The 27,784-nt window shown below is 59.2% G+C and overlaps 1 protein-coding gene across 1 annotated transcript; it reads right to left on the bottom strand.

Moving 5' to 3' along the window:
• Positions 1-618: 618 nt before the first annotated feature.
• LMNA (lamin A/C) lies at positions 619-27,162 on the bottom strand. The gene is made up of 12 exons (XM_065653496.1): positions 26,719-27,162; positions 7,848-8,004; positions 6,953-7,078; positions 6,661-6,831; positions 6,432-6,557; positions 6,104-6,324; positions 5,813-6,017; positions 5,586-5,693; positions 5,292-5,411; positions 5,107-5,205; positions 2,950-3,207; positions 619-1,986 (listed from the first exon to the last, which is right to left on the bottom strand). The coding sequence occupies exons 1-12, from the start codon at positions 27,066-27,068 to the stop codon at positions 1,954-1,956; spliced, it is 1,974 nt and encodes a 657-aa protein (XP_065509568.1). The 5' UTR covers positions 27,069-27,162; the 3' UTR covers positions 619-1,953.
• Between the last annotated feature and the right edge of the window lie 622 nt (positions 27,163-27,784).

Here is a 27,784-nt window from a genome sequence, read left to right as displayed (position 1 = left end):
ATCCCAGGCATCTCGGGGGGGCGATACCCCCAAGACGGGCACCCGGGCACCTACCTGGCTGTGGCTGCGCCCCGGCCACCCGCCCGTGCTCCCTCACATCGCGGCTCCCCAGCGCTGTGCCTGGCAAAGCCGATTACTCGCCGGCTTTATGGCTCTCTCCTCTCCCCCAGCATCTCCTCCCACCTGGCTCCAGCGCCCGGCACGGCCCCCCGGGGGGCACGGGGGTCCCTGGCAAGGGGCCGGAACCATCCCCATGGTGGGAGCAAAGGGATGCTGCACCTCCCCAACTCATCCCCATCCAGGGGAATGTCTGCTCCCCAAAACCCTGGGGGCAGGAAATCTCTGACTCCCCAAATTCCACCCCCTCCCTGCCAGCACCAGGTCCAGGGGGGCTCCTGGTCCTGCGAGGACCTGGCTGCCCCAGCTCTCAGCATCTCCCCCCCGACCCTGAGTGAGTCGGGGTGCACAGGGCCACCCCGCTTCCCCCCACCCGTGCGAGGGTGCTGAGCCCCAGCCCTGGCTGCACGACCCCTGCGCCAAGAGCAAATACTGGGGTGCAAAGCAAAGCCCTCCCCTCCCAGTGCCCGCCCCCCAGGACAGCAATGAGGACAGCACACAGGCTGGGAAGGTTTTGGCTGTATTCATTCTGGAAGGAGATACAGGCAGTAACGCAGAAGCTTTGCAAGCACAGATACATACGTGGTCTCACCAGACCCCGCTGGAGTGGGGGGGCTTGCGCTGGGGACCTGATCCTGTCCCCGGGCTGCACTCGAGGCAGGGGGTGCTGCGGGCATCCCCCCATTGAGCAAAAAGCTGAAATCTCTGTCAACAGCTGGATGGACCCTTGCGGACCCCAAAATTCTCCTCACTTCAAAGAGCCTCCCTGGCAAACCAGCCCTGTCCTGGACCGACCATCCTTGGCCTCGCCCTGCCCTGAAATGGGCTCCTGCCACTGGAGAAGACCCCAACTAACCACAGCCAAGAAAACCAGGGGTGAACCCCGCTGGATGCAGCAGCCCCCAAAGAGGGGGTCCCGCTGGGTCCATCGCCCCCTCGCCAAATCCAACTGGTCCCAGGATGCAGCTGCGGTGGGTTGTCACATCCCCTCCTCCATCTGTCCTCGACGCCGTGCACGGGGCTCCCAGCTCTGCTCCGAAACGGCCCTCACCTCGGCTAAGGCACAACTTGGCTGCTTAAAAAAAGGAAAATCCAGACGGAAAGAGGTGCCTCGGGTAGGAAATACAGTACGTGGCGCGATGCGAGTGCGCGCGGGCAGGGGGCTGGTGAGGGGGTAATGCCCGCAAGGCCATGGAGAGACGTGGGGCATCGCCCGCAAGCTGCCGGAGCCCCCGTGCCAGCACTGAAGTGAAACAAACAAACAAAAAAATTTTAAAAAAAAAAAAAAAAAAAGAATTCTGGGTTCGGATGCAAAAAAAAAAAACCCAAACGAGGGTTGCAAAGGCGCTGTGCTCTGCTTAGAGAGCGGCTCTCCACGATCTGCACCAGTATCGGGGCTCCCAGCGCAGCCGCTGCCCCAGCACCTCTGCGCAGAGTGCGCAGCTCTGACGGGGATGGCTTTGCTTCTCCTAATCCTATATAAAAAGCTTTGGCAAAAAAGATATCATCTAACCAGCTATTAAAAGACAATCTCTTCCTGCATGGCTGCTTGGTAAACACGATTTATTGGTGTCTTTGGCTGAATTTTTAAAAAAATTTTGAAGCTGAAAAGCTTTTTTTGTTTGTGGTTTTTTTTTATAGAAATAGATTTTTTCTTTACAAAAAAAAAAACAAGCATCTTTTAGCATTTTTATATATATATATATAAAATTCCTGCTATAGAAAACAAAAACCCCAACCTTGGTTTTTTATATTTTTCTAAAGAAAAAAAATTATTCTGCTTTGGGAAAACACTAGCTCGAGATGGCCAGGAAACACAGGAATGGTGCCACGGAGTTACATGATGCTGCAGTTTTGCACAGCCTGAGCCTGGAAGGAAGAAAGAGAAAGAAGAAAACGTTAAACCCCCCCAGTGCTGGTACCCAGGAGGCAGCAAAGTCCACACGGGACCGTTCGGATGCCCGCGGTGCCCAGAGCACGCGCACCCCGGCTCCCACCGCTCCGGCCCTTGGCATGGAACAAATACACCTCAGCTGGGGTATTTGCAGCACTGAAGTCAGAAATTTGAGCATTAGTAATATATGAGGGTCATAATCTTGACTAATAGTGAGCATATTAATGTTCAAGTGCTGAAATATTCATGTTATCAGCAGGAATAACGCTCGGCAGTGGCAGAGTCATGGAGGATGAGGGATGCTGCTGAGCATGGGATGGGGCGGGGAGGTGTTATGGTCACATCCTTTTCCAATCTCTCTCACACTCCAGCGTCTCCTTATAAAGAAGCTGAAGGGAGTGGAGCATCTCCCTGCCGAGGAAAGGCTGAGGAGCTGGGGCTCTGGAGCTGGAGAAGAGGAGACTGAGGGCTGAGCTCATTCATGGGGATCAATATGGAAAGGGGGAGTGTCAGGAGGATGGAGCCAGGCTCTTCTGGGTGACAGCCAGTGACAGGACAAGGGGCAATGGGTGCAAACTGGAACACAGGAGGTTCCGCTTGAATAGGAGAAGAAACTTGTTCGCGGTGAGGGTGCCAGAGCCTGGCCCAGGCTGCCCAGGGAGGTTGTGGAGTCTCCTTCTCTGCAGACATTCCAACCCGCCTGGACACCTTCCTGTGTAACCTCAGCTGGGTGTTCCTGCTCCGGCGGGGGGGTTGCACTGGATGAGCTTTCCAGGTCCCTTCTAACCCCTGACATTCTGACATTCTGGGATTCTGTGAGGAGAGGAGGGAGGGGACCCCCCTGCAGTGCTGCCATGTCAAGGGAGGATGATGCAGGGACAAGCTGGAGACCCAGCAGCGCACGGACACCTTGAGCCGGGTCTGGGGACAGCACCAACCTGCCGACGGGGGCTGGAGTTCCCCAGGAGGTAGGACCTGGACACCAGGCCTTCCCCAAGGCCGATGCTGCCTGAGTCACCAATGCTGCGGTAGCTGCGGGTGACGGTCACGCTGGAAGTGGACGACCCCGAGGACACGGTGTTGATCCCGGCGTTCTGGCTGCCCGACTTCTCAGCCGGTTGACCGCATGTCCCACAGACCACGGTGCGTGAGCGGAGGTTGTATTCGCCGGGGTCACCAGAGCCGCTGCAGGTGCCCTGGATGTGAGAGGGGAACAGACAAAGCGACCATGAGCACCTGCCTGAGCATCTTCTGCCCCGGGGGCCGCGGCAGCACCGCTGTGAGCCAGGACGGCTCTTCGAGGTAGTCTTCAAAAACGGTCTGTACTCCACCCATCCTCTCCTTCGTGTCAGTTAAAAATAATAAAATATTATTATTATAATATTTATAATCCCAAATGACTGGGGCTGGCACAGTGCGGATGGGTGACCTGTCGCTGCTGCCCTGTCCGTGCCCTGGTGAGCGCTGGGGCCAATCACCCCGGGCTCTCAGCACACAGGAGACACCAAACTGTGCTTATCTAAGAGCCTCCTCTTCCTCACTACTGGGGAGAGCGTGGGCTGCCTGTTTTCCAATGGGAAACTCACTCTTGGAAAGAATTCAGCCCACAAACAGGCAGTGCTGGCCCGCAGGAGCTCGGGACAATCGCTCTGTCTGGGCTCAGCTCTCCAGAGCAACTCAACGGTGACGGACACCCCGTCCTGCTCTGTCACACAGAGCCCTGGGAAGCGGCACTCGGCAGGTTTTTCAGCAGCACTGGTGGTGACGGCATCTCTCTGTGCGTGATTCCTGCAGGCATCTCGTGTGCAAGGCAGATCAGTCCCTGCGGGACGGGCTGGCGGGGACTCCCGGGCTGCAGCCGGGGACATTGTCTTTGATACGGGGAGAAGCGGCTGCAGCTCTGCTCCTGGCACGGGGCCTGCTCTCTGCCCGCTGCTGCTCCTGCTGCATATTTCAGCTCTGTGAGGGGGGCGACGGGCTGAGAGGAAGGTCAAAGTCACCTCCGGATTTCTTCCAGTGCCAGGGATGGAGCAGCTGCCTCGCAGAAGCGTCATCCATCAACTTCCCACCATCCTGTCCTCCACCTCCAAGCGATGCTGGGTACCAGCTCAGCCATCCTCCCAGCTCCTCCAGCCCTTTTCACGGAAGGTCAAGGGTGCTCGGGGTTGGAGATGACTTCCAGCAAGGCCTCTAGAGCGTTTTTAGCAAGCAGCGATCTTCTCCAGGTGCCAGAGACCTGTTGGCTTCTCCCGGTTGTTTCCACAGCAGCATCCCAGCTGCCTTCTCCTACACGGCCTGATTCTGTGTGATACTGAGCTGCCTTCCAACCTGACTGGACCCCGGCTCCCCTGTGTGCTGGTTTGACTGAAAACGGGTTAATTTTCCTCGTGCACTTAGAAACCTTTCTTTTCCATAGCTCGCGCGCTCATTATTTGGGCTTAGTTTGAGAACAAGAGGCAACAGCCCAGCACAGAGTTAATGTTTGGAATCGCTCTGCTCTGAGAGCCAAGGACACTCTGAGCTCTGCCCACAGGTGTGAGGCAGCGAGGAAGGGGATGGACGGACAGAGCTGGACGGACACCCAGACTGAGCAATCAGAGCGTTCCAGCCCATTAGCATCATGCTAATTATTTAAGGAGTCAGGGCCTTCCAGTTTGTTCTTCTTCTCTTCCACTCCTGCTTGCTCTGGGGTGCAGCTGGGGGAGTTTTTGGTGCAGGATGTTTAGTCCGTCTTTTGCCATTTTGCAGAAGCCTCTGAGCCTTTCTGCCTTTTTCCCTCTTTTCTCTCTCTGGGATGGGCTGTGGGACCAGGTGCTGTTTCCTGGGACTGGCTGCTCAGCGTGTTCATGAGGAATTGCCTTGAGTATCTTTAATTTCTATTATATATATATTTACTAGTAGTGTATTAGTATTTTGTCATTTTGTTCAACTGTGTTTATCTCAATCCTAGTTTCTCCCTTCCCTTTTGAGTCTCTCCCCTATTGGAGTGAGTGAGTGGCTGTGTGGTCGTATTGCCAGCTCGGGTTAAACCACGACACCCTGCATTCCTGTGACAGACCCCCCGGGACCAGCGCCTTCTCCAGTGTGGTACTCACATGGTGATGGCGATGGTGGATGTTGACATCGTCGTCATCCTCATCCTCGTCTTCATCATTGATGATCACGGTGCGGACCAGTTTCCGCATGGCCACCTCCTGCAGGGGACGGGAAAAGAGTTGGGGGGGTTCGGTGTCTGCCAACCCCCCTGTGCCCCGAGCCGGTGCTGTCGTGGGGCTCTTACCTCCCCGTTGGAGTTGATCAGGGCCGTGCGCAGGCTGTCCCCGGAGCCCCAGCTGCTCTGGGCTTTCCACACCATGTTGCTGGGGGGGCTGTGGGTCGCCCCAGCCCCTGAAGCCCAGATCTAGGGAGAAGAGCACAGAGAAAGCAACGTCTCAGGGCTGCAGAACCCAGACCCTGGGGAGGCAGGTCTGTCCCCCCAAAAATGCCACGTGCCCTGGTTCCAACCGCTCTGTGTCACCAAGAGCCCGGCTGGGTTTGGGATCTCGGCTGGATCCTTCGCCGGGCAGCAACTCACCGTGACCACCTGGCCAGCCTTCAAGGTGAACTTCGGGGGGAAGCGGTAGGTGATGGGGGGATCGTCTCCGTTCTGCCGCTTGATCTGCCAGTTCCCCATCGCCTGGTCCTGCGAGAGAGAGAGAGCAGCAACCCTGAGATCCCCCAGTTCCTCCCCAGCTCGTCCCAGTTCACCTGCCGCCCGTGGGGCGAAGTGTGCGGGGGGGTCCTCCCTGAAGGCAAACGCACCTCATTGGACTTGTTCCTGAGACGGACAAACCTGCCCTCCAAGTCCACCTCCTCCACTCCGACACGGCCGCTTGTCCGGGCATGGTGGGAGAAGCTGGTCCGACTCTCACTGTCCTCCAGCTTCCTCTTCTTGGAAGAGCCCGGGGTGGACAAATGGCTGCGGGATCCCCCTTTGTGGGAGGACGGGCTGGGGGACAGCCTCAGCCTGGGCGGGAGGACAAGGGGAGATGTGATCAGTGACACGAGGGCTGGGACCCGCAGAGCCCGCCGGGCGCAGCGCCTCGTGCTCACCGCTCCTCCTCGCCCTCCAGCAGCTTGCGGTAGGCGTTGATCTCCATGTCCAGAGCCAGCTTGATGTCCAGCAGCTCCTGGTACTCATCCAGCTGCTGCTGCATGCGTGCCCGCATCTCGGCCATCTCCCGCTCCTTGTCGGAGAGCAGGCGCCGGTTGGTCTCGCGTTCCCTGGCCAGAATATCCTCCAAATCATGCAGCTTCGCCTCCTTGGCAGCCAGCTGTGTGGGGAGGGAAGGTGAGGGTGGCTGCTCCACCTGGGGCCATCCCCAGGAGGGGACCATCCCTGGGGGTGGCCATCCAGAGGGACCCCTCGGTCACGACTCACCTGCTTCTGCAGCTGGCTGACTTCCGAGGAGAGGTTGTCGATGCGGATGCGGGTTTGCTGCAGCTCCTCGTGGGCAGCACCCACCATGTTGCTGTTCCTCTCCGCCGACTGCTTGGCGTTCTCCAGCTGAAGGACAAGATGGGGGGGTCAGCATCCCCAGCACCTTCTGCCCACCGGCGTTCCGCAGGGCAGGGTGGGCAGGGAACAGCAGCACACGTGTGCTCCTCACCTTCGCCCCGTAGGTCTTCTCCAGTTCGTCCTTGTAAAGCCTGATCTGGGCTTCGTGTTGGCTCCGTAGCTCCTGCAAGGCTTCCGAGAGCTTGCTCTCAAACTCCCGCTGCCGCCCGTTGTCGATTTCCACCAGCCGGGTCTCGTGGCGGCGCTTGGTCTCCCGCAGCTCCTGGGGACGGGTCAGGGGACACCGTGTCACCTCGGGGTGGGATCGGCTCAGGGATGGGGACACAACACACGACAGGTTATCCCAAGCGAGCCCAGCGCTGCAGAGGCACATCGCGGCTCACCTCGCTATAAATGTTTTTCTGGAATTCCAGCTCTTCCTTCAGCGTCTGCAGCCGGTTCTCGGCGTCCACGCGGCGCAGCATCTCATCCTGCAGCTGCTTCTTGGCTTCGCTCAAGGCGCTTTCCAGCTGCAGAGAATTGAGAAGGAATGTCACGGCCAGCGCCTGGGGACCCACCGCGCACAGCACCCGGTGCCGGCTGGGGACCCACCGCCCCCTGTGCCTCTGCCCCACAGCCCCCGGGCACAGAGGGGACCTGGCAGCCCCCAGGCGGGTGGAGGATTGGGGGGTCCCAGTTCAGAGAATCACAGAATGTCAGGGATTGGAAGGGACCTCAAAAGATCATCTAGTCCAGTCCCCCAGTTGGGGGACAAGGTGCTGGTGAGGCCGCACCTTGAATCCTGTGTTCAGTTTTGGGCCTCTCATCAAAAGAAGAACATTGAAATACTAGAGAGAGTGACGAAGCTGGTGAGGGGCTGGAGCACAAGGGTGATGGGAGCGGCTGAGGGAGCTGGGGGTTCAGCTGGAGAACAGGAGCTGAGGGGAGACCTTCTGATCTCTGACCTGCCCGAAAGGAGCTTGGAGCCAGGGGGGGTCGGGCTCTGCTCCCCAGGAACAAGCGCCAGGACCAGAGGAAACGGCCTCAAGTTGCGCCAGGGGAGGCTGAGGTTGGATCTGGGGAACAATTTCTTCCCCCAAGGGCTGTGGGGCGTTGGAACAGGCTGCCCAGGGCAGTGCTGGAGTCACCATCCCTGGAGGGGTCGGACAGACGGACATGAGGTTCTCAGGACACGGGGCAGTGCCGGGGGTGGGGGAACGGTTGGACTCTTGATCTTGAGGGGCTTTTCCAACCAAAATGATTCTGTGATTCTACGGTTCCAAGGCTGCTGCTGCTCACCTTGGCCACCTGCGCCCTCAGGTCCCGCACTTCAGACTCCAGGTTCCTCTTCTCGCCCAGGGCCGTGGACAGCGCAGCCTCCTTGGAGTTGAGCAAAGCCTCCACGTCCTTGAGGCGCGCCTGGGCCGTCAGCAGGTCCCCTTCTTTCTTGGCGTTCCTGCAACGCGCCGGTGGCACGGGTGAGCCGCACGGCGAGGACATCCCAGGCGCACGGAGCGTCACGTCTGCACCCCTCCCGTCACCCCCAAAAAGAGGAGCGGGACTGTACCCAGCGCCCACCCACCGAAGGGAACGGCGGGTCCCGGCCACACGGCGGGTGCAGTTTGGGTCCCGGGAAGCAGAAAAGGGCGGGGGGAGAACTGGGGGAGCCGGGGGGTGTCGGGGCGAACGGCCCGTGTGGGACCGGCACGCGGAGTGCCGGCGGCTGCGCTAGGGGGCGCTGCGGGACCGGCGGGGACCGGGTGACGGGGGGTGACAGTGAGGGTGACACTGAGGGTGACACTGAGGGTGACAGTGCGGGGTTGAGTGGGTGACAGTGCGGGTGACAGTGAGGGTGACACTGAGGGTGACAGTGCGGGGTTGAGTGGGTGACACTGAGGGTGACACTGAGGGTGACAGTGCGGGGTTGAGTGGGTGACAGTGCGGGTGACAGTGAGGGTGACAGTGAGGGGTTGAGTGGGTGACGGGGGGTGACAGTGAGGGTGACACTGAGGGTGACAGTGCGGGGTTGAGGGGGTGACAGTGAGGGTGACAGTGAGGGGTTGAGTGGGTGACAGTGCGGGTGACAGTGAGGGTGACAGTGAGGGTGACACTGAGGGTGACACTGAGGGTGACAGTGAGGGGTTGAGTGGGTGACACTGAGGGTGACAGTGAGGGGTTGTGTGGGTGACAGGGTGACAGTGAGGGGTTGAGTGGGTGACAGTGCGGGTGACAGTGAGGGTGACAGTGAGGGGTTGAGTGGGTGACAGTGAGGGTGACAGTGAGGGTGACAGTGAGGGGTTGTGTGGGTGACAGTGCGGGTGACAGTGAGGGTGACAGTGCGGGTGACACTGAGGGTGACACTGAGGGTGACAGTGAGAGGTTGTGTGGGTGACAGTGAGGGTGACAGTGCGGGTGACACTGAGGGTGACAGTGAGAGGTTGTGTGGGTGACAGTGAGGGTGACAGTGAGGGTGACACTGAGGGTGACAGTGAGAGGTTGTGTGGGTGACAGTGAGGGTGACAGTGAAGGGTTGTGTGGGTGACAGGGTGACAGTGAGGGGTTGAGTGGGGTGACAGTGAGGGTGACAGTGAGGGTGACACTGAGGGGTTGAGTGGGTGACAGTGCGGGTGACAGTGAGAGGTTGTGTGGGTGACAGTAAGGGTGACAGTGAGGGGTTGAGTGGGGTGACAGTGAGGGTGACTGTGCAGGGTTGTGAGGGTGACAGTGCGGGTGACAGTGCAGGGTCGTGAGGGTGACAATGCGGCGTTGTGAGGGTGACAGCGGGGGGTTGTGTGGGTGACAGTGAGGGTGACAGTGAGGGTGACAGTGCGGGTGACAGTGCAGGGTTGTGAGGGTGACAGTGCGGGGTTGCGAGGGTGACAGCGTGGACTGGTGTGGCACAGCACAACGGTCGGCGCAGCAGCGTGTTGTGGTGTGATCTGGTGCAGTGCTGCACAGTGCGGCGCGGGGCTGCACGGTGCAGCAGCAGCTGAGCAGAATCGCAGAGCAGTTTGGGTTGAAGGGCCCTTCCCAGCTCCCCCAGCGCCCCCCCTGCCATGGGCAGGGACATCTGCACCAGCTCAGGTTGCTCAGAGCCCCGTCCAGCCTGGCCTGGGATGTCTCCAGGGATGGTTCAGCCACCACCTCTCTGGCCAACCTGGGCCAGGCTCTCACCACCCTCAGGGCCAACAATTTCATTACATCCAGCCTGAATCTCCCTCCTTTAGTGTAAAACCATCACCCTTGTCCTGTCGCAACAGGCCCTGCTCAAAAGTCTGTCCCCATCTTTCTTTTAAGTCCGGAAAGGCCGCACTAAGGTCTCCCCGGAGCTTCTCTTCTCCAGCTGAACCCCCCAACCCTCTCAGCCGTTCCTCCCAGCAGAGCTGGTCCAGCCTCAGGTCATTTCTGGGGCTCCTCTGGCCCCTCTCCAGCAGCTCCATGTGTGTCCTGTGCTGGGGACCCCAGAGCTGGACGCGCTGCCCGGGGGTCTCAGCAGAGCGGAGCAGAGGGGACAATCCCCTCCCTCCACCTGCCGCCCACGCTGCTGGTGACACAGCCCAGGACACGGTGGGTTTCTGGGCTGCCAGCCCACATGGCCGGGTCATGTCCAGCTTTTATCCTTCTCCTTTATCCTCCCCACCCCTCCATCCCCAGCCTGTATCGATACTGGGGGCTGCCCGGAGAACCAAGGGTGCTGGAGGATGCAGAAGCCCCATGGCCAGAGCTGCCCAACCACGGCAGAGAAACCCCTGACACCTTCCCCGCTCTAGGAGACGGGTGCCTGTCCCTGAACAGGCAAAGGGCACCGGCTGACGAGCTGGGGTCAGGGCTGCCCCAGGCATGGATGTTTCTCGCCATGGTGGACAGCGGGATGACCATGGGCCAGCACTGGGCCCTTGTGGCCAGGAAGGCCAATGGGACCTGGGTGGGATTAGAAGCGGGGGTGGTCAGTAGGTCCAGAGAGATTCTCCTCCTCTATACTCTGCCCTTGAAAAAAGGGTTTAGTTCAGATACTATCAGGATACACTTGGGGAACATATATATATAAATTATCTACAACCATTGCACCCTGAGAATGGCCAATCTTGGAAGCTAAGCAGGGTCAGGCCCGGTTAGTCCTTGGATGGGTGACCAAGTGGGAATGCTGGGTGCTGTGGGCTGAGCCAGCACTGGGCCCTTGTGGCCAGGAAGGCCAATGGGACCTGGGTGGGATTAGAAGCGGGGGTGGTCAGTAGGTCCAGAGAGATTCTCCTCCTCTATACTCTGCCCTTGAAAAAAGGGTTTAGTTCAGATACTATCAGGATACACTTGGGGAACATATATATATAAATTATCTACAACCATTGCACCCTGAGAATGGCCAATCTTGGAAGCTAAGCAGGGTCAGGCCCGGTTAGTCCTTGGATGGGTGACCAAGTGGGAATACTGGGTGCTGTGGGCTGAGCCAGCACTGGGCCCTTGTGGCCAGGAAGGCCAATGGGACCTGGGGGGATTAGAAGGGGGTGGTCAGTAGGTCAGAGAGGTTCTCCTGCCCCTCTGCTCTGCCCTGGGGAGGCCGCAGCTGGAATATTGTGTCCAGTTCTGGGCCCCTCAGCTCCAGAAGGACAGGGAACTGCTGGAGAGAGTCCAGCGCAGCCACCAAGATGCTGGAGGGAGCGGAGCATCTCCCTGCCGAGGAAAGGCTGAGGAGCTGGGGCTCTGGAGCTGGAGAAGAGGAGACTGAGGGCTGAGCTCATTCATGGGGATCAATATGGAAAGGGGGAGTGTCAGGAGGATGGAGCCAGGCTCTTCTGGGTGACAACCAGTGACAGGACAAGGGGCAATGGGTGCAAACTGGAACACAGGAGGTTCCGCTTGAATAGGAGAAGAAACTTGTTCGCGGTGAGGGTGCCAGAGCCTGGCCCAGGCTGCCCAGGGAGGTTGTGGAGTCTCCTTCTCTGCAGACATTCCAACCCGCCTGGACACCTTCCTGTGTAACCTCAGCTGGGTGTTCCTGCTCCGGCGGGGGGGTTGCGCTGGATGAGCTTTCGAGGTCCCTTCCAACCCCTGACATTGTGCAATTCTATGATGATTCTACGATTCTGTGAGCTCAGCCGGCCGCTGTCACTTGGTGGGTGCCCAGCAGCGATGCCAGCACCCCATGGCCCCAGGCTCAGCCCCCCAGCACCGGACTGTGGAGGGGTCTCCCAGCTTCCAGCATCACGGTGCAACCTCAGAGCCCCCATGCCATCCCGCATTATCCCCTCTTGCTTTTTAAGCCCTCTGACAGCAGGTCAAGGCCATTTCTCACAGGCAGCAGACTCGAGACACACCACCGTGCGCCCAGGGAACCTGATCCGGCTGAACCACCAAAATACAACCTGACACTATTTTGGTAGGCCCTATAAAAAGAAAAGAACCAACGCGCTTTCTGCAGCACCCAGTGGCTGTCCTTACTGGGGTGCCTTGTTGCTGTCGGCTCACGACGGAGGTTGTCACCCCACCTCCCCCAAAAACGGGGGTACGCCCGGGGAGGCGGGACGGCCGGGGGCCCGGTGCCGGCCGCGGTGCCCCCGGCTGCGCGCACGCCGGCACGTGGTGCACATTCCCGGGGCCGTGAGCACGCAGCCGTGCCATGAGATCACAGGTAAAAAATACCAGGGAGGGGCTGGCAGCGCAGCCGGCTCAGCCAGCCCCAGCCGTGGGCTCTGGCCCCGCGGCAGGACCGGGAACGTTGGCAGCGAGATGCCAAGGAGGGGGTTTGACTCCTCTCCTCCTGCCCACGGGCACCGGGACCCCAGGACGAGCGGGGACTGGCGTCCCCCGACTTGCCCATGTAGATGGGAAACTCCTTGCTCAGCAAACAGAAGATTTTCCTGCTTTTCTTTCCGCTTTCTGACCTGAGCCAGCACAGAGAGGTTGTTCCGAGACATTGCCGTACTCCATTAGCCCCCTTCCGTGGGGAACCGCGGTCCCGCTTGCCGGAGCCGCTGCCCGCCGCGCCGGCGGGTCCTTCCGTGCAACCCACGCCTTTCATGCCAGTGACTCATAGGACAAAAATGCCATCTGGGAGTGGATCTGGAACCTCCACAGCTCATTGTAAGCAACATTTGAAGCCGAGTTCTCCCATCTGGCAGCCGCTTGCCTTCTCAGCCAGCGTGGCCGGCTCCCCGTCCACCCCGGCACTGCCGGCAGGGTTTAATCCTGCCGTCCTTGTTTGAGTGAAGCCCTGCTTAACGCTGGGAAGAGCTTGCCCTTGGCGTTTTGCTTCTGCAGCTCTTTGCTCACTGTGTCAGTGCAGAGACTGGGGTGTAGCTGGGGGTCACAGGCTCTTTGGGATGGGGCTTGTGGCATGTGCAGCATCAGGCACATCCTGAAGCCTCCGACTCTTTAGGGGATGCCGGTACCATTTGTAAGAGAAATACAGCAGGGAAAATGCTGAGACAAGATGGTCACACTTGTGACTCTGCAGTGGCAACAGATTCGCCCTCTCCAGGGACTGGAGGGATCCAGGGCTCCGGGGAAAACACATCAATATGCAGAAAAGCCTCATGGTAAATCCCAGAAGGGGACAAATCCCTTTTCCTTAAAAACTTTCAGTGCCCAGCCCTGGGTGACGCCGGGGAGGCTGAGACGGGAGCTCAAAGCTCCCTGGCTGGGCTGCAGCATCCGCAGGGCTGAGTTTGGAAGCAGCTTTGCAGGAGAGGAATCAAAGAGTCCCGTCCCGTCCTTCGCTTGGATGTGTCTGGAAGTCTGCGCGACACGGCTCTCCCGGACCTGAGCATCTCCCGCCACGTTCCTCCAGAACACAGCCCTGGCCCCGGGGGCAGCTGCCTTCCGAAGAGATTTCATCACGGGTACAAATCCCCCGCGCCCATCGGTCCCCGCGAAACCTCGTGACCCCCGTCCCAGCCCAGGTTTGAGTTTTCCCTTCGCCTCCCATCGCATCCTGCTTTGATTTCTCCTGCAGCCTCCCGGGCTCCAGCTGGCACCGGGCTAAAAATAAAAATGCTCGTGGCAGCTGCGTCCCTCCTGCTGCCCTCGGCAAGGGGACGAACGGGGACCATCCTCCTTCAGCTCGGCGGGTTTCACTGCCCTGTTCTGCCTGTGAGAGCTGAAAAGATCCCGAATCCTCTGCCAGCCAGGGCACACGGGACCAGCATCCTGCAGGATTTGATCCCCTGTGCCAGGAGAGCCGGGTGCAAAAAACAAGCATTTGTCGGAGCCAAGAGGAGAAAACACAACAGAGCCACCAAACCCTCAAGAAACAAATGTCTCAAGAGAAAAGATGGAGGGAAAAGGGGCCTCAAGATGTTTTATTTTTAGCTTTTAAAAGCAGGAAGGGGGAAAAAAAAAAAAAAAAAAAAGGAAAATTACAGCTGAGCTGCCAGAAAATCCAAATGTTAATGGAAAGTTGGACTTGCTCTGTACTTAGCGCAGCCACAGAGACAGGCCGGCAAAGCTGACGTGATGGTTGCAGACCCCCGGGGGGGCCGGTCGCTGCGGGTGGTGCAGGGACACCCCGGGCTCTGCCCCAAAACCCCAGCCCAGAATCGCGGCAGATCTGCAAAAGCTGAGACTGGCCGGAGCCGCCGATGCTCACGGGAGGCGAGCGGCTCCAGGAACGTGCCCCGCCGAGCTGGCACAGAAGCCAAAGCCCACCAGATGCATTTTAGGGAAACCTCTTTGGTTTCGCCCGGTGACACATCACCACGAGCCGTTTCTGAAGCACGAGGCTGCTGTTCAGCACTGAGCTTTGCACGCTGGAAGGGGAACAACGGGGTGGGACGAAGCCAGTGGGAGAAATGGGTGTTCCCGTCCTTCCCTGCCTCCAAATCGCAGCCACCCCACCCCAGACAAGGTGCCAAGTCAGGGGAGCTTGCAGGCTCATGCCCCATCTATAAATCTCTTTGCACGTGTGCACAGCCCCGGGACTGCAGGTTTCTCACTTTGCGGCCAGGGAACCAGGCGACACACCAGCCTGCTCCTCTGCAACAAGCTGGGGGAAACACAACCCCAGAAAAGGCTCTACAACACATTTCCAGGTTGGGAAACTGAGGCGAGAGAGTCAGCATGTGCCCAAGGAGGCGTGTGGTGGAGCTGGTTGCTGGGAGGACCCAGAAAACCCTGCTCTGCCCCACCTTGGGCTTTGCTGCTCCGCGCTGTGCGGCTTCCAGCACCGGGGATCGGTCCCAGGGATCATTCACCCATCACAGGGATCGCTCCCCATATCCTGGGGATCACTTGTCCATCACAGGGATGGCTCCCTATAAACCAGGGATCACTCGCCCATCACAGGGATCATTCCCTATAAACCAGGGATCACTCGTCCATCACAGGGATCATTCCCTATAAACCAGGGATTACTCACCCATCACAGGGATCACCCACCCATCACAGGGATCATTCCCTATAAGCCAGGGATCGCTCACCCATCGCAGGGATCATTCCCTATAAACCAGGGATCGCTCACCCATCGCAGGGATCATTCCCTATAAACCAGGGATCGCTCATCCATCGTAGGGATCATTCCCTATAAACCAGGGATCACTCACCCATCACAGGGATCATTCCCTATAAGCCAGGGATCACCCACCCATTGCAGGGATCATTCCCTATAAGCCAGGGATTGCTCGCCCATCACAGGGATCACTACCTATAAACCAGGGATCGCTCATCCATCGCAGGGATCGCTCCCCGTATCCCGGGGACCAGAGCCCCCCAGGCAAGCAGCAGGGACAGCATGAAGAAAGGCGGTCTTGGGAAAACCTCGGCAGTGGGGCAATGGGAATGTGGCAAAGCAGCTTCTCCCAGTTCCTGACTCATCTGTGCCGCTGCGCCTTTGCCAAATCACCAGGATAAACATCAGCCGGTCTCCTAGCAGGGGAGCTGTAAATAGCCAGCGCGATGTATAGCGGCGACAACATCTGCACGGAGCCAGCATCCTGTTAGGCACCAGAACCCCCGCCAAACGGCAGCCAGGGGATGCCGGCGCTGGTTGTGTTCAAGGATGCACGGAAACAGCCCCTTCCCGTGCCAGGGCTGGTGCCAGCCGTGCTGCCCGCTGCTGGCACGCTCGTCCCTGGGGCCAAGGGGCTCCCTCAGCTCCACGTGGCACCAGCAGGGCAAGAACAGCTTGTTGGCATCTCCTAAAGGTTGGGCTTCCCCCTCCTGGAATTGGGATCTGGCCTTGCTTTGCATCCTAAAAATGAACCGAAACAGCCGCTTCGTTGGGAACCAGGAAAGAGCATTTCCCAGGGATGAAAACGGACCCTTCGGTCCGGGGCTCCCGAAATCTTAGTCCTTCCATAAACCCGTCACCGGGAACTTTGCTGGGAGTTGGAGGCACATACAAAGTCCAGTGCAACTGGACCCGACCACAGCTGATACCTCCAGGAATCAGCTGCAAATACTCCCCACGAAGCCTTTAGGAGCTTTTCTGCTTTTGCCGGATACGCTCGAGCAGACCCCCCGCGCCACCCCCCCCGCAGCGTTGCCTCTCACGATGGGGAACAGCAATTAGGCTTCATTAGCACTGCGACGAATCCATGCCCGTGACCGTGGTGTGGACCGACGGGCTTCCCTCCCCTTACTGCTTAAGAGCTGGGAACACGATTTTAGAGAATAAATAGTATATTAAAAAGCCTGACACAGCTCGTGCTGGCCGGGGAGCCCCAGTGCCACCCGCGCCCCGTCCCGGGCTGTCACGCCAGCGCTGGTGACTCATCCCGGTCCCCGCCAGCAGCTCAGAATGGAAATCCCAAATCACTAAGTGACGTTGCTGTTTGGGCTGAGTCCCCCCTAGTAACAGGAGGGCTCTGTGGCTTTGAAGGGCGGATGATTTTACCAGAAAGGGTTTTATAGCTAGAAAAGAGGGGTTTGCCGGCTCCCGTGTGGGAGGCGATGGGGGAACAGGCGGGACTTGGGTTTCCACTGCCCACACTGTGCTCTGGAGGGCCCCAGGTGAGGTTTGCATCAGGCGTAAATCCACGTATCTGCACAGACAAGGGGCAGGATTTATTCCCTGCAGAAATGTGCCTCGGCATGGAGCAGGGATAACAACTTCCCAGTGGGGCTGCCGGTGTCTTGCTGCCCGTGAAATCCCCTTTCACGGCCAGCATTAACTGTTCCAGGCGGCCACAGGAGACAAGCAGAGAGGAGGCAAAAAGCTGGGAAAGACGCCGGTGCCGGGAGCGCATAGACCTGGGCACCACCGGGGGCTGAGCCGCAGCGACGAGCAAGCAAAACGAGGGCAGAATTCCCTCCGGATTCCCTTCACACCAAACCCCTGGGTGCCTGGAACGAGCAGAGATGCAGCCCTCCAGGCTGCGATTGCGCGCAAAGTGCCACCAGTTGAAACTTGATTTAGCAAAACTGCTCCGGCCCCAGATTTGTCTCCAGAGCTACTGCGGAGCTCAGCAATTTGTTTGCATGGCACACAGGAAAATAAACCCGGCCAATATTTTTGTCCGTGCAGGTCCCAAGGGGACTGGCTGATCCTGGAATTTCCAGAGGGAAGGCCGGTCCCTCAGCTGCAAAAACTGCTTTTTCCATTCGAAAAAAAAAATCACCACCAACGACTTTAAAAACCTGAACATCTCAACTGCTCAGAAAACCACAATCAGACACTGATCAGTCCTTGCTCGCCAGCACAACCCAAACCCAGATATTATGAATATCTTGCTTTTTGCTGGCTTCCCATAGGTTCTCTAAAAGACACTTGATGGCCTGGACTTAAACCATCTTAAACAAAGATTAAGGCAATAATGTCGTTCATCAGATAAAAAAGAACTCTCTAAACAAAGACTGAGGATGTGCTGGGATGAAATTTTTTAGACATAGCTCAAACGCGAATACACCACCTTCCACATTGCTTCACTTCCCATCTTCTGAGGACAAGGTCTCAGTAGAAAAGGCACAAGCAGCAGCTTTTTTTTTTCCCGTTTAGAATTGCTAACAATTTGTAGCGTTGTATATAATAAAAAAACCTGTTTAAAGCTTAACCCTGCATTGTGCATATTTCTGCCTTTAGGAAGAGGTGAGAACAAGGAAATTCAAAGTATTCATTGCAATGCTGTGAACATTCAGCATGGTGACATGGGCAGTTTCGTACCTTTAATATCATGGACAAATATTCACACAACAATTACATTTTGGACTGAATGAAAGTCAAGTGATTTAGCTCAGTCTTGACTATCTCACTCAACACAGCAAATTCCAGCGTTTGCAATAACTGGGTTAAAACTTAATGGGAAAGTTTTGTATGCAGGTTTTTTTGCACCTCAAATGACTCCTAGTGTTGCACCTCTGTACAAACCCTAGAACATCAGATTTACTTTAATACATGAATGAGAAATGCAAAGCCTATAAAGCACTGCCTTAAAGGAGGAAGACAAAGTGCAGATTCCCAACGCTTCCCTGGGGGATTCAACACGGTGGGGAGAGGCCTTGGAAATGCAGCTAAAAACAGTGAGCTGAGTCACCCGTATTAATCACGTCTTCTGGATCGGCAGTGTTGGGGCAGGGGGGGAAAGGAGCCGTAAGCTCCTGTTTCACTGGGACCTGGCGATGCGGAATGGACGTGGGGTAGCAGAGGAGGAGCAGGGATGCAAATCCCAGCCCCAGGGGTGCAAATCCCAGCCCCAGGAGCGAGGAAACACATTGCCACTGTGCAAATGCGGCGGCCGCCTCCTTTCCCTCTGCACACACGTGTGGTGCGACGGCATCTCTGGATGCAAAGCTTTGCAGCCCCTCGGGGGGGTGACGGAAGGCGACGAGGAGGTTGCTTTGCTTATCAGGGCACTGCTTGTCCCAGCAATGCTGCGGGGACAAAGCTGCACCCCGACCCGTGCTGGAGCAGGCTCCCTGGGCGAGATGAGACAAGGCAGAGAGGACCCAAGAGATGGAAAACTGGGAGCACGGTCTCCCTTCTTCCTCGCCAGCAGCAGCAGCTCACCCCATTTTCCATAAATCTGCGTATGCAAAGCTACCGGCCAGCAAAATTTGCTTAAGAAACAGCGCAGAGGATTGTTTGACCCAGCTGCCACCCATCTCCCTGGGAACAAACGGGTTTGCTGTCCCAGCTCTGAGAGCGCCGATAACGGCAGGCGAGGTGTTTACACTGCCACAAGGTTTGTTTGCACGCAGCAACGGCGAGGCCGGCGCGGGTTGCACCGGAGCTGCCTCGTTTGCCCGTTTCAGTTGCCGGCATGAGTCACCGCGAGCTCCATTGGGGTGGATGCCGGGATGGGTCTGGACGCGACGCCATCAGGAAGACGCAGCTCAGCGCGGGGATGAGCAGCGGGGAAGATGAGCACTGGGGTTCCGCCACGCTCTGCCGTACGCAGCCGGTTCGGCGGACGCCACCGGCAAACCTCTGCCCGCTCTCCCTGCCAGCACCCGCTGTGCGAGGACGAAGCCCAGACCTGTTCAGCACGTGTGCAGGAAATAACCACTTCCCCACCAGCGAGGGCTGCGGACACGGCATGCCTAGAAAGCGCAGTTTAGCCCAAATCGCTGCATGCACAGGATCGTCCTGCAAACGGAGCCAATGCAAGAGGCTTCAGCCTCCCCATCACCTCCCTCCTGCTCAGCCCCGCGTGCTTGCGCAGCACCGGCCACAGGACAAGCCCCAGCCCGGCACCTTCTTGTACTGGAGTGACAGAGCCAAGGTTGGGCTGCAAAAAGCAGCGCCACTTGCTAGTTGGGAACACACATGACACAGGTTTGTGTTTCAGCCCTGCAAACGGGGGCTCCGGGTGCAACCCAGCCTGCAAAAGCACGGCGCCAAGGAGAAAAACCGCTCTCCCCGGCTCGCTGCTTCGCCGCTCAGGTCCGTGACGCCGAGGCTCAGGTTTGCACGGCGCTCCCTAATTTCTCCGGGCGCTCGCAGGGCTGTGGGGAAATGACTGGGGGAGTGAGTGTGTTGTGTGGTGCTCGGGGTGGGGGGCAGCGTCCTCGCGCCCCACAGATACCGCTGGGCGGTGGGTTATCCGCGAGCACCCGTCACGCCAGGAAGGAAGGAGCGGGCGAGCGCGGCTGCCGGCGCGGTGGGGCCTCCCGGAGACGCGGTGAAGTTCGGCCCCGCTCCAGCCCCAAGACGTGCAGCTGAGCGTGACTCATCTCCCCGCTCCTGCCCAGTTGTGTTGGTCTGACCGAAAATGGGTTAATTTTCTTCGTGCAGTTAGAAACCTTTCTTTTCCGTAGCTTGCACGCTCATTATTTGGACTTAGTTTGAGAACGAGAGACAACAGCCCAGCACAGGGTTAATGTTTTGAATTGCTCCGGTCTGAGAGCCAAGGACACTCTGAGCTCTGCCCAGAGGAATCGAGGAAGGGGATGGACGGACAGAGCTGGACTGACACCCAGACTGATCAATAAGAGTATTCCAGCCCATTACCATCATGCTAATTATTTAAGCAGAGTTGGGACCTTCCAGTTTGCTTTTCCGTTCTTCTCTTCACTCTTTTTTGTCGTAGCTGGGGGAGTTTCGGTCGGGACGTTTAGTTCGGCTTTTGCCGTTTTGCAGAGGCCTCTGAGCCTTTCTGCCTTTTTCCTCTTTTTTTTTGCTGTTGTGGACCGGGTGCTGCTTTCCTGGGACTGGCCGCTCAGTTGTGGACAGAGTTTGTGAGGAATCGCCTTGAGTATCTTTTATTTCTATTTTATATATATATTTACTAGTGGTGTATTAGTATTTTGTTATTTTATTCAACTGTGTTTATCTCAATCCAAGTTTCTCCCTTCCCTGTCGATTCTCTCCCCTATTAGGGGCAGCGGGGGGTGAGTGAGCGGCTGCGTGGTTGTATTGCCAGCTTGCGTTAAACCACGACACCGGTGCATGTCCCCAGTCCTCCTCCTGCCCCGCTGCCACCTCCCTCCCCGTCCCCACAGAGGGGACAGGCATTTAAAAGGGATGGAGAGCGGCGTGGATGTTTTGTTGCCACCATTCACATCCCACTCACCACCGGGATGCAAAAGCTCCGCACCCAGAGCCCTCCCCAAAGCCACTGGCATGACCAGAGCTCTGCTTGGCCACATATTGCAAGGAAAAGGGGACAAGTGGCTCTTCCCAGTGGGGACTGGGAGCTGCAGTGGGGGAACTGGCCACCCCGGTGCTAGAAAACAGCTGGGTGCCCGTGACCATGAAGGCAAAGTCTCCCTCAGGCTCCCGCACCTTTGAAGCCCACACATACCCGTCCACGTCAAGAGCTCGGACTTTCGTTTGGGCTCCCATGACTCAGACTTGGGGCTTTAATGGAGAAAGCGTGTCCCTAAACTGGTATTAAATAAAACCCCAAGAAATTGGCACTACCGAGCGCCGTGGCCAGGGCTGGGTCACCGCGCTGGATGGCAGGAGGACAGAGATGTTGAAAGCAAGAGCCAGGGCAAGTGGCCGGAGGCGGCTTTTGTCCAAGAGGGTTGCGAGACCTCCGCTACCAGAAACCCTCTCCTGCAGAGGTGCTTCTGAGCCACTCGCAGCCCCAGTGCAAACATTCAAAAGCTGCAGAAGCGGTGTTGTTTGCTCCTAACCCTGGCTCCATCACCTCTTTGCAGGGACACAGTGCTGACACCTGCAATGGTGCAGCCCCGTAATTAAGCGGGGCAAAGTACGGGCGGCGTGGCACTCCCCGAGCACACTCCACAGGCTGTTGGGGAACTTTTTCCCCCCTTACTGTCACACCTCCTGGCTCTAAACACAGCTTGGAGGACAACCCCAGCCACAGGTACTTTCACCTTCAGTGAGGAAAGGAAATTGGTTTATGATCGACAACCGGCGATGTTGACTCATCGTCGCCCGAGAACGGAGGCGCCCTCACCCCAGTCTGGTTTTGTGGCAGCGCTGTGGGCTCGGTGCAATGCACCTCATTAAACAATTTCCACACCCTTTGCCTCTCATTAACACCCACAGCCCCGGGTCGCACCACGGGACTCACGGACGCGTTGCAACACCCTTCACGGACGGAAACGTGGCCTCCCCGGGACAGCTGAGAGCGTCGTGCAGCCGTCCCTGTGCTTGGGGCCGGTGCTCGGGGTGGCAGCTGCTGCCACCGCAGCCAGCGGGGACACGGGACCAGGGCAGCCCCCGGCAGCTGCTCCGCTTCACACTGCGGCCATTCAGCTCTCGGGAAGGGAGAAAAGGGATCGGAGGCAGGGGGGCACCCAGCCCCAGCACCCCGGTGAGGGTTTGCGGGTGACCCACAGCGGCTGTGGACAGATACGGGTTTCACGTGGCACCAGCCTCAGCTGTTTGGGAACACGCCGAGTCCGTCACAGAGGAACAGGCTCAGCAAATGGCCTCGCAGAGAGATCGGGACAGAAGAAAAAAAAACAACAAAAAAAGGGTAATTTCGCCAGTGCCAAGAGAGCGGGAGGCAATTCCCAGGGCGGCGCATCTCGGACCCGCTGGGCTGATGTGATGCTCCCCGGGGTCCCAGCCCCAGTTTTGGCCAGGACCAGAGGGAGAGCTCCGGTGGGTTCCTCCCACCCCAGCTGCCCGCGGCAGAGGAGGAAATTGCTGTTCCCAAAGGGCACAAATTCAGTAAAATAAGGAGCTGGCAGGAGCCCAGCGGGCCCCACCCCGGCCCCGCCATCCTCTTCACATGCCTCTGCCGAGCACCCTGAAGTTTAAGCATTAAACTTCAGACAACTGAAGTGACGCACATGGGGCTGGAAAACACTTGTGGCAGCAAACGCGGCCGGGGCAGGCCGGGACTCGCTGCGCCACGCGCGGGACGGGGGACAGCGTGTTCCACCCCAAACTCAGCCCCGTTTCCCCTTGCGATTGCTTCTCTTTAATCCCCCAGCTCCGCGGCTGAGGTCCTTAATTTGCCAGGATGGATCGTACCATAATAAAAAAAACGTTTTAAGGCAACAGGATTTCCTCTCGTTCCCCTCATCCCCGCGAACGCACCACGGAGCGAGGGGACGGCCGGCGAGCAAGAGTGGAGCCACAAAACGAAAGTGCTGGAGCTTTTCCTCTGCCTGAGATCGTCCTGCTCACTGAGCCAGGAAAAAGTGGGGGCTGGATGTTTGCACAGACAAGAAATACCACTCCCCCCCCCAAAAAAAAAAAAACAACAGAAAGTCTCAGCCTTGAAGCAACAGGGCTTTTGCCACGGAGAGGGCCAGCTGCCCGGCCACCCCAAGCTGCCGGGTCTGGATGGCTGGGGAAAATAAATCTGCCCAGAACACTCCGGGATGGTGTGTTTAAGAGGGTCCCTGAGGGGCCTGGGGGGGTCCCAGCCCAGCCCCAGCTCCATGTCGCCTGCTCCCCCGAAGCATCACCCGGCTGCACAAGCTGTTCTTTGTTTGCTCCAAAAGGGCAAAGCCTCCTCTGAGCCAAACCATTCCCTCGCTGGCAGGGAGACGGAGTGGGGAAACAGCCCGGGAGCCTGAGGTTTCTCCCCCACGCAAAATGTCCCAGCACAAACACATTGCTGCAAAGGGCGGCACGGCGGCAGCGCCCAGCCCTGCGGCACAGAGGCTTTATTTTTTTTTCCCCCCCCCCAGTAAAGGGTTCTCATTCACCTGCTGCTTCCTGCAAGGTCATTGCTGAACCCAGCACAGGGCAAAATCCACCTGGGATGGGGAAGGGCCGTGGGGTTCAGCGCGGCCCTCCTGGCACCCTCACCACTGCCTCCTTCGCTCTGCCCTCGGACGAGCTTCTCCCCAACAACAGCCTTTGGACAAACAGCAGATTTTTCCTCATTAGTGCCAGGGATGAGATCTGGGCCTGGGGAGGAAGAGGTGCTGCCAATGTACCGGCTTAATTGGGTTAGGGGCTGCAATCCAGGAAGCCATCGCTCGTCAGCGGCGCTGCTAATGAGGGCCTGGTTCCTGTTTCGGAGGAGGGAGCCGGCCGCAGCCCAGCCACCTCCTGCCCGCAGGACCGGGCCCTGGGAACCCCCGGGGCTCCTCTCTTGGGGACGAAGGTGCCCCAGTGCTGTATCGTACGCCTCTGTGCCCCCAAACCAGGACAAAAACGCCTGCGCCTCAAGGTTGTGGGATGAGGCGAATCCTCAGTACAGCAAGGCCAGGGCTGCGGCTCCTGTTCGCGCAGCCCAGGAGTCAGGTCACGGAGCGGGGCGACGGGCAGGACCGGGCTCAGAGCATCTCCCCGCAGCAGCTCCACGCCATGCCTGTGCCCTCTGAAGTCGCCTGCCCGTCCATCCCTGGGGACTGCAGGTGAGGGGCACTTGAGATGGAGGGAGGCGGGTCCAGGCTCTCCCCACGCCCTGGGAAGGGGTGATGCCGGGTGCCGCCAGCACCCCTGAGTCACCAGCCACCCTCACCGCACCCTCTGCTTCGCCTCAAACGTGGCTCCAACACCGGGCTGGGGAGCTGGCGGTGAAGCACGGGGCCTGGGGACGTGCATGGGGGGTCCCCTGTCTAGGGACACGGCCAGCGCCAGGCTGCACAGGGATGAGGGTCCCCGCGCGCAAGGAGCCAGGGGGGCTTTGGGAAACCCCTCCTGCACCGAGAACAGCCAAACAGGCAGGGGAAGCGTCCAGTCCAAGAGCAGCCGGCCAGGAGAAGAGGGGTGACGGGAGGCACGGGGTCGGCAGCTGCCCGCACTGCTCACCCCAGCTCTGCCGCGGGCTGGCCAGACCCTCGTCCAGCCCCACAGCTCTCGCACCAGCGCCTCAGCAGCCGGCGAGACCGGCCTCCTGTTCGCACACCCTGTCCCCCTCCCGCCAGCCCCAGACAGGGAACCCAGCTCCTCTCCCTCCCGGGGTGGGCCCAGCACCCGCCGGCTCCACCGGCGCCGGGCACCCTGCCCGCAGCCCGGCACACGCCGTACCCCCGCACCCCCGGCCCCCCGCCCTCCCTTCTGTGCAGACAAGACAACCCCGGCCGCGGGCAGCGGCGATGCTGCGGGTGCTGATAACGCGGCCCCGGAGCCGCCTGCCCCACGGGTGATACCTTGTGCCTCCCCGGGGCCGACGGGGAGAGCAAGCGGAGCAGAGAGCCACCGTGTTATTTATTAGCCAAACAAGGTGTCACCACACCGAGGTCAGTGGAGCTGCCGGGACCAGGCGCTGACCCAGGGGCTTGGGGGGGCAGGCAGAGCTGGCAGGACCGGGGTCTCGCTGCCCGGCGCCGTGGCAGAGCGGAGCAGCACCGCGCCGCCTGCCCCGCCACGACAGCGGCACACGGGCCCTTCCCGACCCCGTGAGCGGCTCCGACCCATCCGCAGGGTCCAGCTCATGGCCGCCCCGTTCCCCCGTGCCCAAAAGATTTGGGGCACCCCGGCCAAACGGAGCTTTAGGAGCAACATCGCGGCTTGGCAGCTGATTTGTGCCCCTCTTTGAGCAACTCCACCACATTGAGAAGGTCCCCGGTGACACACAATGAGCTGCAGCCCCTTTGCAGGGATTTTGGGGGTTTGAAATAATCATGGATACAACCATCCAAGGAAGGAGGGACACGCCAGAAGCAGGAATGAATAGCACCGGCTTCCCCCGGCAGAACCGCTCTTCCATCTCGCAAAGGGTGACTCAGAGACGACTCAACACATTGAAACACCTCCCTCCTTTAGAAACCGTGCTCGCCGCCTGTTCTCCGAAATCGGTGGTCCGAAACCCCACCGAAACCCACCTCCAAACTGAGAGCTGCTCTTTGGGAATCCCCTGAAGTCAGAGCACTTTTTCAGGGGGACCTGTCAGTGTCGGCAGAACAAGCGCAACGAGCTCCAGGAGCGTAGCCCGTTGCAAGAAAAAGCTTAACGTGCTTTTTTTTTTTTTTTGCAGGGGCTGCTCTGCAGAACAGCCAGCTCTGGGCTGAGCACGCAACTCTCAGCCAGGGACGGCTGCAGGCCGGGCATTTTTTCCAGCCCTCGAAAGATCACAGCCAAGATAGTTCTGGGTTTGCATAAGGCAGCAAAAGCCTTTAGACAGCTCAGTGCCCCATCTCTCCAGCTCCCCGATCCTCGGGATCCGCCGCGCAGCGAGCAGGGTGAGCAAAGCCGCCTTATCGAGGCACAGAACCGCAGCAGCGCACGGGAAACAGAAAGCTAAATATAACACACCGCACAACTTTCAAAGACAGCTGTAAAAGGCTGCGCATTCACTCCCTTCCCAGTAAGTAGAACATTTATGGCATCTTCTGAGGAAGTTAATTTTAGTGTCATTTGGTACAGACTCAAAACGCGGCATCCAGAATGAAAGGCAAAAGATCAAATGGAGAAAGGGGGGGTTGTCCCGCCACTGCCCAGCCCAGGTTCTGCCCCAAGCCAAAGCCGATGACAGAAAGGGACCCAGTTGCTCCTTCCATGGGGCGAGACCTGGGGACCTGAGCGCGACCGGGCCACGGCCCCAGCGCCCGTGGGCTGGCAGAGCCCTGGGGAAGCCCAGCGGCCCGTCCCTGCCTGTCCCTGGTGTGACACCGGCCAGGGAGCCCTGGCCAGGGATCCATGTCCTCAGGGGACCAGCTCTGGGCATCTGCCACCATCCCGAAAGGGGAGGGCAGAGGCAGCGACAGCAGCAGGGAGGTGGCAATGAAGAGGGCATTGCTGATGTCAGGAAGCAAAAGATATAAACCTGGCAGGAAGGGGCTGGGGGAATTTAAGCCTCAAAGCAGCCCTGGAGCCCATCACCGAGAGCCAGCTGGTGGGAACGGGATAAGGCGTTGCCCGAGCATTGCTTGTCCCGGAGCAGGGGACCCTGCAGAGCACACACAGCTCAGCACGGGGAGGGTTAAGACGCGCAAAAGCAGAGCAGGTTCTTTAACCGGTGCCAAAGACAGCAGAGGAAAATAGGACGAGCAGGCGAGATCTGTGGGCAGGACGGAGCCAGCTGGCTGGCAGCGCTTCCCGCTCTGCGCCCGAGCGCGGTCGGGAATAGCTGCAGGACGAGGAGGGCGGAGGGGCCGCCAGCCCGGCGCTCGCACCCACGGCACGCACACGCTGCCCCGAGCCGGGGACACGTCCCCTCAGCCCCAGCTTCACGGCTCAGCCCCAGATCCCCGCTCCAAGGGCATCCCAGCCAAAGATGGCGCTTGGAGGGAGAGCAGGAATGCCGGGACAGCTTCCCTGCTCTCGGTCCCCACCACGGACACTCCTGCCCCGGCCGGGTCACGGGTTTCCCCTCTCCCTGCCTCCTCCAGGCTGCTCCTTCCTCCCTCCCGGCTCCCTGCCAAGCATGACGACAGTGACCCTCCTGACACGGTCCCCCCCCGTCCCCAGGGCACTCACCGGGCTTTCAGCTCCTTGTGCTCCTCCCGGACTTTGCTGAGCTCCAGCTGCAGCCGAGCTCTCTCCTTGGCCACCGAATCCAAGGTCTTGCGGGCGTCCGCCAGCTCCGACTCGTAGGCAGCCTTGATGCCCGAGACCTCGCGGCTCACCACCTCCTCCGACTCGGTGATGCGGAGCCGCAGGCCGGCGTTCTCCAGCTCCAGCGAGCGCACCTTGTCGATGTAGACGGCCAAGCGGTCATTGAGCTCCTGCAGCTCCTCCTTCTCCTGCAAGCGGGTGATGCGGGTGGGGGACAAGGGGGTCCCCGAAGCCCCGCTGCGGGTGCTTCTCTTCTGCGAAGGCGTCGCCATGGGGTCCGGTGTCGAGGCAAAGGACACGGCACAGGTCACAGCTCAGTGTCCCACGCCACCCACCCAGCTGTCTCTGCTGCTCCCGGCTGTCTGAGTGACTTGCTTATATCCCAGCTGGGCTGTGCAGCAGGAGGAGGAGCTGCGAGCAGGAGGAGGGTGGAGTTATCCGAAACCCGGGTGGAGGCAACCCACTGACATCAGCCAAGGCCTTCGGTTGGGAAAGGCTGGAAAAGCATCCCTGGGAAAAGGGGCCCTGGGAGGGCAGCTCCGGGGTGGCAGCCCAGGGTTACCCCCCTTGCGAACACCCTGTGCCCCCTCTTTTCTAGTGCAACTTCCCCAGCCAAGCTGGCTTTCAGCTTGCGGGGGGACGTGGCGACGGCTAAGTGCACCCCAAGAGGGGCGGCAGCAATGGGGTGCAGCCAGGCACGCTCAGGACAGCGCTGCCCCACAGGACAGGGCTGACCCTCTGTTGCTGGGTGGTCCTGGCACACCCCCAATGCAGGACCCCCGGGCTGCACAGGACCCTGGAAACCCCCAAACTCTGGGGACCCAAATACAGTGTTCCAGGTCACCCAAAACACCGTCGCCTGGGGTACCCCAGAACCCCGAGGCATCACAGACGTAGAGCCCTGGGCCCCCAGAGGACACCCCTCCCCTCAGCTCCCCCAGCACCAGCTCTGTCCAGTTCTCCCAGCACTGCCCATACCCATTTCCCA

This window comes from Caloenas nicobarica, chromosome 31 (genome assembly GCF_036013445.1).
Source record: "Caloenas nicobarica isolate bCalNic1 chromosome 31, bCalNic1.hap1, whole genome shotgun sequence".
NCBI classification, from domain to species: domain Eukaryota; kingdom Metazoa; phylum Chordata; class Aves; order Columbiformes; family Columbidae; genus Caloenas; species Caloenas nicobarica.
The sequence above is the reverse complement of the archived record's forward strand: the minus strand, read 5'-3'. Positions and strand labels throughout refer to the sequence as shown.